The following is an 11442-nucleotide window of genomic DNA, read 5'->3' as shown; positions in this document are numbered from 1 at the left end:
GTTCCTGTACAGCATACACATGTACCTGTGCATCATGTTACACTGGACAATTCTGTGAAACTTGTAAGTTTATGTAACTAACTTTTTGTATTTTGATTGATAAGGTGTCAATTTTTACCACAGACAATAAACATTAACCTCGTAAATACTTTTCAATATACATATATGTATGTATGATATATATATATTAGAATTATCTGTCAAATCAATTATTCATTTTGAAAATAAGAATTATGTTGGTTATCTCTATAATCCAGTTTTTCAATTTCAATCCACTCTTAAATATTAGTGTTGAATGCTTGTAACAACAACGCTTGTCAGAATGGAGCTGCCTGTGTCCAGGTTTCTGGTTCCTGTACAGCATACACATGTACCTGTGCATCGTGCTACACTGGACAATTCTGTGAAACTTGTGAGTATATTTCAAGATTGTAATTGTTTGTTTGAATCCATGTTATATTCATTTATTTAATAATATAATCAAAATTATTAAAATTATATATTTTTAATGTTACTATTTTTATATTGATCATATTTTTTAGAACAATCAATCAAAAATAATACAGTTAATTATATGGTGCACATATTTAATCTCTAGAGAAATGGCACAATTGAAAAAATACAAAGCCAATAATAATGAAAATAAATTGTCTTTTAACACATGGCTTTCTACTCTACTTCCCAAAAAAACTCAGTATTGAATGCTTGTTCCAACCACGCTTGTCAAAACGGAGGTGCCTGTGTCCAAGTTGCTGGTTCCTGTACAGCATACACATGTACCTGTCCATCATGCTACACTGGACAATTCTGTGAAACATGTTAGTTTTTAGTCTTGGTTCCCCCCTATTTCTTTGTAAGACTTTAGTGAATAGGTATTTCCATATTAAGATAAAATTTTACCATCAATGTTGTTTTTTGTTCTGTATATATTAACATTTTACTTATATTTATTTCAGTATTGAATGCTTGTAACAACAATGCTTGTCAGAATGGAGCTGCTTGTGTCCAGGTCTCTGGTTCCTGTACAGCATACACATGTACCTGTCCATCTTGCTACACTGGACAATTCTGTGAAACTTGTGAGTTCCAATTTTATGAATATATTTTGCTTACACATTTGCAATTAGCCCGGCTACAACAACCTACTTACCTACTCGAGCTGCTTCCTAAGTATGTCTTATTATCCTCCCTCCGTTCTTCTGATCTTAATTTGCACACTGTGCCATGTGTTAGTACAAAATCCTACGGCCACAGATCATTTTTATTTCCAGCTGCCACATTTTGGAACTCCCTCTCTAAACATATAACTTTTCACATATAAACATGTGCCTTTGATTTTTTATTCCGCTAAGTGCTATTGGTGCTTTATAGATATTTATTATTATTATCATTACTATTAGATGGCTATAATTTTTGTAATAATTGTAGTCTGGTAAGTATACATCTTATTCCTTCCTTAAGTACCTCTACGATATAACTTATTCTGTTCTTAACATTAGTGCTAAAAACTTGTTACTAGCTACCTTTTGAATACTTACCTTGATGTCCCAATATAAGCCAGATTTCTATTGGACCTTACTTGCGTTATGTCAACCAATGTTAAATGCTTTAGCATTTCACCTGTTTACTCAGGTTTGTAAATGTATCTATTTCTGGTATTTTCATTCTTTTCTATGTCAGTATTGAATGCTTGTGATAACCATGCATGCCAAAGCGGAGCTGCTTGTGTCCAGGTTTCTGGTTCCTGTACAGCATACACATGTGCCTGTTCATCATGCTACACTGGAAATTTTTGTGAAACATGTAAGATTTAATCTTCTAACAAATTTACTATGAATGGAAGTTTGTGATATACAATATTTACTTATTAGAATATTCTGTCACTCATTATTATGTCAGTGTAGAATGCATGTAACAACAATGCTTGTCAGAAAGGAGCTGCAGTGTCCAGATTTCTTGACATGGACGTGTACCTACCCATCATGTTACACAGTGACCTTTTGTGAAACATGGTTGTATTTAGTGTTCTTTTTTTTATGTATAAATTACAATAGATGTGTAATTTGCTAAAATAGTATTTGTAATACTTTTTTAGTCCGTATTTAACCTTTTTCTTTTAATTTCAGCGTTAAATGCTTGTTAAACTGTTAAAATTTGTTAAATTATTAACTATAAAAAAGCTATTATATTATGTCTATGCTTTGAGCATTTTATTTCTAAAGATCAGTTTGAAAATCTTATGATTAAAGAATAAGACGTTTAAAGTATATACAATTAAATACGTATTTATTTATATTTATTAATGTATTCTCAAGTGCCTAATAAATCAAAGCCTTATATTATTTCCTACTAAGTCTCTGTCAGAGTTACAAATGTATAATCTAATTTTATAACCCATGTTTTAATTAATTTCAGTATTGAATGCTTGTAACAACAATGCTTGTCAGAATGGAGCTGGCTGTGTCCAGGTTACTGGTTCCTGTACACAATACACATGCAGTTGCCCAACATGCTACACTGGAACATTCTGTGAAACCTGTAAGTAATAATTTGTGTAAAATTGAAATAAACATATTCTAAAAAAAATAACAGTAAATGAAGGACAAACAGCACTTTTCAGACTAAGAAATTTATTTAATCACAAGCTTTCAACCACGCAGTGGTCTTCTTCAGGTGAATGTACAAATAGGATAAAAGTGCGGTCATATATACAGTAAGAACAAAAGGGTGGATGGTGACTGAGTATAAACAAAGGGATAATGAGTCTCACTTGTTGTCTAGCAGTGTCACTTGTTTTCTAGCAATGTCACTTGTTTCTTAGCAATGTCACTTGTTCTCTAGCAATTCGACTTTTTCTTTTGGAATGTCACCTGTTCTCTAGCAGTGACATTTATTCTCTAACAATGTCACTTTTTCTTTAGGAATGTCACTTGTTCTCTAGGAATGCTGCTTGTTTTTGTATAGCCTAAAGCTTTCAAGGTTTCTGACAGATATTTAAGAAATTGTACAAATATTTATATATCATACCCATATATGGACAAATCATATGTGTCTATTTTGTGAATACTTTCCTGGATAAACCGACTAATTTCCACTGTTCCTTTAAAAACACCCCCACCACAAAAATAGAACCGTCTGATTGACCCAGCATGTGAACTACGTGTGTTTGTCACAGAAAACAGTAGACAAAGCTTTACACAATAGATTTTTTATATATTTTTTTTATAATTTCAATAACAATTGAATTTTCTTTTTCAGTGTTAAATGCTTGCAACAACCATGCCTGTCAGAATGGAGCTGCCTGTGTCCAGGTTTCTGGTTCCTGTACAGCATACACATGTTCCTGCCCAAATTGCTACACTGGACAATTCTGTGAAACTTGTGAGTTTCAGCAAATTAATTTTGTGAAAAAACTTAATTAATGTATTTGACCAATCTTGTTTTCAGCCTTCATAGAGTAATAATTTCCAAAATGTTTAATATTTAAATTTATATATTATTTATATATATGTATAGCAATAGTATAAAAAATAGTAAGCAGTATCATTTAGTTTAACATTTGCATGTTCCCTTATAGTGTTGAATGCTTGTGACAACCATGTTTGTCAGAATGGAGCTGCTTGTGTCCAGGTTTCTGGTTCCTGTACAGCATACACATGTTCCTGTCCATCATGTTACACTGGACAATTTTGTGAAACTTGTGAGTTTATAGATATATTGATAATATTTGCCACATGATCACAGCTAATGTGTTTTTCATAGCTCTGGCCATACATTTAGTATCAAGAAGTGCTTTTAGTCATCTACCCTGTAGTGGTATCTAGGGGAATTTCAATACCTCACAGGCATCCCCCTAAAGATTGTGTTCAAGTAGTTAAACATCACCTCAAATTACCTTATTTTTTGAAGCAGGTGCCCATCACCTTATCATTGAACTCGCTCTCCACATAAACTTTGCACCCCTTATCAGCTCTTATCCCCCCCCCCCCCGAATTTCAAGGCTTCTAGATATGCTGCTGTAGTCATTATTTAATTTTTGTTTTGCATTATTTACTTTAGCTTTGTATGTTACTGGTTTAATTCTTTGACAAACAGTAGTAAATAAAAAGTATGTTTGTTTTATAACACAATATTTAACTACTGTGTTAGTATATGACTTAGTTAACATATGCTTGTTACATTATAGTGTTGAATGCTTGTTCCAACAATGCTTGTCAGAATGGAGCTGGCTGTGTCCAGGTTTCTGGTTCCTGTACACTATACACATGTACCTGTCCATCATGCTACACTGGACGATTCTGTGAAACTTGTATGTTCATCAACCTTTAATTATAGTACAATTAACACCTGTAATGATAATGGATCTTTCTTAACTGTCAGTCAAACTTAACTGACCAACCAGAATGAGGCAAGGAATATGCGCATGTCTAAGAAACAGATGTGTTGCATATGTTCTAACACTTTTTTCGTGGGACTTTAGCAACAATAGGGAACCTTTGCGTCCTAGATTCTATGCGACCGCAATAATTCGATGTCATTACGTTCTACGTCCTACCGTCGTCGTGCAATCAAACGCATGTGTGCGTGTGCGTCCTCATTCTATGATTGTTTTATAACACTTCCTATTCATTTGAAGGCACTCATTAATCTGAGGACGTTATGTTGAAAAAAGACATAACCAAATATTTATACTGATTTCTTTTACCCAGCTAGTCTATTTTGTGAATACTTACCTGGATAAATGAACAAATTACCTTTTCCAAAATAGAACACCCCTTTGAATAAAATAGAACAGTTCCAGCTAATCTGATGAATAATAGATATTTCCAAACATAAATAAATATTTAGATTGATTTATTCTCTTCAGCTAGTCTATTTCCTGAATTACTTACCTGGATAAGCCAATTGCATTTGTTCCCAAACCTGAACACCCCTTGGAATAAAATAGAACAGTCTCAGCTAATCTGATGAATGATAGACCATGAAGGAATTAGTTAACTAATTCCTCCATGGATATACATTGCTATCATTGCCTAGCTTGCCACATACCTAATTCAAATGTGTTTTCTATGTACCTCAATTACCAAAGTAATTCCCAAAATACTACTCAGCTTGCAACAAGTTTTGCTGACTTAGTTAATTTGGCATAGTGTCCGGAAAAGTGCTTTGAAAAGTCTCTGGTTCAGTTCCCTGAGGGGTTTACTTTTCTTGTTTGCTCTATTCACACTATGCTATGTTGTTTTTAGCCTTCTAAATCTCAGTGCACTCTATTAAATTTTATTTGACATAAAAACTCTTGTATGCCCATATATAGTTATGATGTGCCTATATATGGTTATGATGTGATGTCATAATAAATACATTTAAGCATGTCCCATGTTTGTGGCAAATAAAATGTGATAGTCTGCACATTTGCTTAACCAAAACTATTTGTTATTCAATAGTTTGTTATTCACTTAAGTTTCAAATACTTAAACATATAGTTTGAGCGATATCTGTTATTTCTTTCTATGTCAGTGCTTAATGCCTGTGACAACCATGCTTGTCAGAATGGAGGTGCCTGTGTCCAGGTTTCTGGTTCCTGTACAGCCTACACATGTTCCTGTCCAAATTGCTATACTGGACAATTCTGTGAAACTTGTAAGTTTCAAATTTCATTTATTATTTAAGTAGTGTAGATGTATGTCGAGCTTGTTTTATTTTGTATCTGTTTTTTTTTATTGTGTTGTACTACCTGTCTTTATGTCAGTGTTTGAAGCTTATTACATATTGGAGCTGGATTTTTAGAACATATGTTCTGTTTATCTTATGTGTTTCTACTTTTTATATCAGTATTCAATGCATGTATAAGCACTGCGTACGTACAGTTAAACTTGCCTAAGTCGACTGTGCCTAAGTCGAATAATTTCTAAGTCGATAAATTTATAAGTCGAAAAATTTATAAGTCGAATAATTTATAAGTCGAATAATTTCTAAGTCGATCTTATTTTACATGTCAAATTGTTGTGTTTTCCCTTAACAATCTGTAAGTCGAAATCTATCTAAGTCAAACAATATTTCAATGGCATTTTGTATTCGACTTGGATAAGTCCAACTGTATATGTTTAATGCAAGCCTTTACATATTCGGTGTTGTTTCTGTCTATTTTGTGTTTTGTTGTCAATTTACATGTGGGCTGTCATTGCCTTTTTTAACAGTTCTTGTCTGATTGGAGCTGAATTGTTTTATTTTGTCCATGTTGTATTAATGTGTTCCTTTTCATATCAGTATTGAATGCTTGTAACAACAATGCTTGTCAGAATGGAGCTGCCTGTGTCCAGGTTGCTGGTTCCTGCACAGCATACACATGTACCTGTCAATCGTGCTACTCTGGACAATTCTGTGAAACTTGTGAGTTTCAAGTTCCATTTATTACTGTAGTAATGTCAGTAGATGTTATATGTGTCAAGCTTGTTTATTCAGTGTTTGTCTTTTTTATTGTGTTGTACTATCTGTCTTTATTTCAGTGTTTGAAGCTTGTTACAGATTATAGTTAGATTGTTAGAACTAATGTTCTGTTTATCTAATGTGTTTCTACTTTTTTTTCCAGTATTGAATGCATGTAACAACCATGCTTGCCAAAATGGAGCTGGCTGTGTCCAGGTTTCTGGTTCCTGTACAGCCTACACATGTTCCTGTCCAAATTGCTACACTGGACAATTCTGTGAAACATGTGAGTTTTCATAGTACACATATCTTGATTCAGATTTTTTTAATTGAATATAATTGTATTTAATTATTTATTTATTTATAAAGGCATGAAAGGAAATATACAAACATCAGCCAAAGACTGAAATGAATGTATTTACAAAAATAGAATATATTAAAAAATGCAAGAATATTAAAAATACTGTATTATATATAAAATTGCAACAAGAATGGACAAAACATTAAAAAACATGAGAAAAATTGCAAAAAAAATTACATTTTGTTATTATATACCAAGTATATATATATATATATTTTTTAATGTAAGCCTTTACATATTCTGTGTTGTTTCTGTCTATGTTTTGTTGTATTGTCAATTTACATGTGGATGATCAGTGCTTTTTCTAACAGTTTTTGTCTGACTGGAGCAGATTTGTGTCTTGTTGTTTTGTCCTTGTTCTATTAATATGTTCCTTTTTATATCAGTATTGAATGCTTGCTCCAACAATGCTTGTCAGAATGGAGCTGCCTGTGTCCAGGTTTCTGGTTCCTGTACAGCATACACATGTTCCTGTCCAAATTGCTATACAGGACAATTCTGTGAAACTTGTGAGTTTTAAATTACATTTGTTACCAAATATGTATATGTTTAATGTGAGCCTCTACATATTCTGTGTTGTTTCTGTCTTTTTTTGTGTTGTAATGTCAATTTACATGTGAGTGTTCATTGCTTTTTTTAACAGTTTTAGTCTGATTGGAGCTGATTTGTTTTCATTTGTCCTTGTTCTATTAATGTGTTCCTTTTCATATCAGTGTTGAATGCTTGTAACAACCATGCTTGTCAGAATGGAGCTGCCTGTGTCCAGGTTTCTGGTTCCTGTACAGCATACACATGTTCCTGCCCGAATTGCTACACTGGACAATTCTGTGAAACTTGTGAGTTTCAGTTATCATTTAAATAGTGTAGATGTTTGATGTCAAGCTGGTTTCTATTCAGTATTTGGTTTTTTTTTTGTTTTGTGTTGTACTATATGTCTGATTTCATTCAAACACGTCTCGAAACCTGCCTCCACGACATCCACAGTTGGCTGTCCAATAACATGCTTATGCTAAACGAAAATAAAACCGAATTCATCATCTTCGTCACTAATAAATCTAGCTCAATAATTAACATCAACTCACTCCATATTGGCTCATCTATCATTAAAACTTCCTCTACCATTTCCAACCTTGTCTCTTATACACATCTAGATGTGTATAAGAGACAGTTTAAGAACATTTTCCTGGAAACACTTTTTGGATACGACGCCCCGTTATGGAGTTATGATTTTTTAAATAACATGTCAGAAAATCAGCCCAAAAGCTTATTTGGTGATCCGCTAACGTTAGCGGATCACCTATCCAAATTGCTATACTGGACAATTCTGTGAAACTTGTGAGTTTCAGTTATCATTTAAGTAGTGTAGATGTTTGATGTCAAGCTGGTTTCTATTCAGTATTTGTTTTTTTTTTTATTGTGTTGTACTATCTGTCTACATGTCAGTGTTTATAGTTTGTTACAGACTGGACCTGGTCATTAGAACATATGTTCTGTTTATCTCATGAGTTTCTACTTTTTATTTTAGTATTGAATGCTTGTGACAACAATGCTTGTCAGAATGGAGCTGGCTGTGTCCAGGTTTCTGGTTCCTGTACAGCATACACATGTTCCTGTCCAAATTGCTATACAGGACAATTCTGTGAAACTTGTGAGTTTTAAATTACGTTTGTTACCAAATATGTATATGTTTAATGTGAGCCTCTACATATTCTGTGTTGTTTCTGTCTTTTTTTGTGTTGTAATATCAATTTACATGTGAGTGTTCATTGCTTTTTTTAACAGTTTTTGTCTGATTGGAGCTGATTTGTTTTATTTTGTCCATGTTCTATTAATGTGTTCCTTTTTATATCAGTGTTGAATGCTTGTAACAACAATGCTTGTCAGAATGGAGCTGCCTGTGTCCAGGTTTCTGGTTCCTGTACAGCATACACATGTTCCTGCCCGAATTGCTACACTGGACAATTCTGTGAAACTTGTGAGTTTCAGTTATCATTTAAGTAGTGTAGATGTTTGATGTCAAGCTGGTTTCTATTCAGTATTTGTTTTTTTTTTTATTGTGTTGTACTATCTGTCTACATGTCAGTGTTTATAGTTTGTTACAGACTGGACCTGGTTGTTAGAACATATGTTTCATTTATTGCTTAAGGAGTGTAGATGTTATATGTCAAGCTTGTTTTAATCAGTGTTTGTCTTTTTTATTGTGTTGTACTATCTGTCTTTATGTCAGTGTTACAGATTAGAGCTAGATTGTTAGAACATATGTTCTGTTTTTCTAATGTGTTTCTACTGTTTATGTATCAGTATTGAATGCGTGTAACAACAATGCTTGTCAGAATGGAGGTACCTGTGTCCAGGTTTCTGGTTCCTGTACAGCCTACACATGTTCTTGTCCAAATTGCTATACTGGACAATTCTGTGAAACTTGTGAGTTTCAAATTACATTTGTTACCTAGTTGTGTATCTTTAATGTAAGCATTTACATATTCTGTCTTTTTTGTGTTGTAATGTCAATTTACATGCGAGTGTTCATTGCTTTTTCTAACAGTTTTTATCTGATTGGAGCTGATTTGTTTTCATTTGTCCATGTTGTATTAATGTGTTCCTTTTCGTATCAGTGTTAAATGCTTGTAACAACAATGCTTGTCAGAATGGAGCTGCTTGTGTCCAGGTTTCAGGTTCCTGTACAGCATACACATGTTCCTGTCCAAATTGCTATACTGGACAATTCTGTGAAACTTGTGAGTTTCAAATTTCATTTGTTATTTAAGTAGTGTAGATGTTAAATGTCAAGCTTGTTTTATTCTGTGTCTGTTTTTTTATTGTGTTGTACTATCTGTCTTTATTGTCAGTGTTTGAAGCTTTTTACAGATAGGAGCTGGATTGTTAGAAAATATGTTCTGTTGATCCAATGTGTTTCTACTTTTCATATCAGTGTTGAATGCGTGTAACAACAACGCTTGCCAAAATGGAGCTGGCTGTGTCCAGGTTTCTGGTTCCTGTACAGCCTACACATGTTCCTGTCCAAATTGCTATACTGGACAATTCTGTGAAACTTGTGAGTTTCAAATTACATTTTGTTGTTACATACCGAGTATATATATGTTTAATGTAAGTCTTTGCATATTATGTGTTGTTTCTGTCTATGTTTTGTTGTATTGTCAATTTACATGCGGGTGATCAGTGCTTTTTCTAACAGTTCTTGTCTGACGTGAGCAGATTTGTGTCCTGTTGTTGTCTTGTCCTTTTTCTATTAATGTGCTCCTTTTTATATCAGTGTTGAATGCTTGTAACAACAATGCCTGTCAGAATGGAGCTGCCTGTGTCCAAGTTTCTGGTTCCTGTACAGCCTACACATGTTCCTGTCCAAATTGCTATACCGGACAATTCTGTGAAACTTGTGAGTTTTAAGTTATATTTTTATATTTGTATTATGTTGTCTTTGCATTTATTAGTGTTGAAGTATTGTTTTAATGCTTGTAGGAAAAAGTTGACTTTTTCCCAATTTCTGGCTCAAGCACAACAATTTTACCATGTTCCAATGTATGTCTTTTGTTTTTGTTTATGTAAGTTTATTATTTGTGTAGGTTGCATGTTTGAAGAATTCTTGTCAGAATGAAACAGCTTTTTGTTTTTGATCTAAAACCTTAAACAAAGCTGCTAATTGCCGAATGAGTATTTTTATAATTGGCCTTTTGATATTCAACTTACTGTTGAATGCTTGTACCAACAATGCTTGTCATAATGGAGCTGCTTGTGTCCAGCTTTCTGGTTCTTGTACAGCATACACATGTACTTGTCCATCATGCTACACAGGACAATTCTTTGAAACATTGTCTGTCCGATTTTAGCTGATTTTTTTACCATACCTATGTTGTATTTTAATACCTTGTACATGTTTTAACATGTTTTTCATTTCTTTCAGTATTGAATGCGTGTAACAACCATGCTTGTCAGAATGGAGCTGGCTGTGTGCAGGTTGCTGGTTCCTGTACAGCATACACATGTTCCTGTCCATCATGTTACACTGGACAATTCTGTGAAACATGTTAGTTTCAAGATTCAATTTTATTTAATTAATTGTAGTTATTTTTTTTTTTTTTTTATATATGAGACTGTATGTATTCTATGTTGTTTCTGTCGCTTTAATTAAGTTAATTTATCTGTTTATATGTCAGTGTTAAATGTTATGTTATAATATTGTCTATCCGATTTTAACAGTGTTTTTTTGGCCATACTAATGTTCTCTTTATCATGCTAAATGTGTTTTTTTTTTCCAGTATTGAATGCATGTGACAACCATGGTTGTCAGAATGGAGCTGGCTGTGTCCAGGTTGCTGGTTCCTGTACACAATACACATGTTCCTGTCCATCTTGCTACACCGGACAATTCTGTGAAACAGGTATTTAAATTTTAATATTTAATATTGCACTATTTTACTAATGATTTGTAAATTTTAAAATTATTGTAAATTAAAGGTCCCAATTTTGTATTCAGTCTCTCAATTCAGCATATGCTGCAATAGACTGTTTTTTTTGTTGTTTTTTTTTTTTTTGCAATAAGTATACCTAAATATATAAGTAAGTAAATGTTATTAAAACAGTGTTTAATGTGGTATATTTTGATTGCATTATGATTTCTTTTACAATATTTTGAC

At 33.1% G+C, this 11442-nt stretch overlaps 1 protein-coding gene across 28 annotated transcripts in view; it reads left to right on the top strand.

Annotated features, from left to right (window-relative positions):
* Positions 1–11442, top strand: part of LOC117117395 (G surface protein, allelic form 156-like) — a 71624-nt gene that overhangs the window by 37775 nt on the left and 22407 nt on the right. For 18 of the 28 annotated variants that reach the window (XM_033261700.1, XM_033261690.1, XM_033261694.1 and 15 more), the window contains 21 exons: positions 290–412; positions 696–818; positions 957–1079; positions 1681–1803; positions 2416–2538; positions 3259–3381; positions 3578–3700; positions 4187–4309; positions 5518–5640; positions 6268–6390; positions 6590–6712; positions 7174–7296; positions 7501–7623; positions 8313–8435; positions 8640–8762; positions 9089–9211; positions 9403–9525; positions 9720–9842; positions 10062–10184; positions 10710–10832; positions 11065–11187. In XM_033261700.1, coding sequence (XP_033117591.1) covers positions 290–412; positions 696–818; positions 957–1079; positions 1681–1803; positions 2416–2538; positions 3259–3381; positions 3578–3700; positions 4187–4309; positions 5518–5640; positions 6268–6390; positions 6590–6712; positions 7174–7296; positions 7501–7623; positions 8313–8435; positions 8640–8762; positions 9089–9211; positions 9403–9525; positions 9720–9842; positions 10062–10184; positions 10710–10832; positions 11065–11187 — 2583 coding nt within the window. Of the gene's footprint in view, positions 64–289; positions 413–695; positions 819–956; positions 1080–1680; positions 1804–2415; positions 2539–3258; positions 3382–3577; positions 3701–4186; positions 4310–5517; positions 5641–6267; positions 6391–6589; positions 6713–7173; positions 7297–7500; positions 7624–8312; positions 8436–8639; positions 8763–9088; positions 9212–9402; positions 9526–9719; positions 9843–10061; positions 10185–10709; positions 10833–11064; positions 11188–11442 lie in introns of all 28 variants that reach the window. The other 10 variants (XM_033261698.1, XM_033261693.1, XM_033261696.1 and 7 more) reach the window with 9 other exon arrangements.

Source organism: Anneissia japonica, unplaced genomic scaffold (assembly GCF_011630105.1).
Source record: "Anneissia japonica isolate Jap-2015-1 unplaced genomic scaffold, ASM1163010v1 scaffold1509_len713820_cov188, whole genome shotgun sequence".
NCBI lineage: Eukaryota > Metazoa > Echinodermata > Crinoidea > Comatulida > Comatulidae > Anneissia > Anneissia japonica.
Note: the sequence above shows the minus strand (reverse complement) of the source record. Positions and strands in the feature narration are given on the sequence as shown.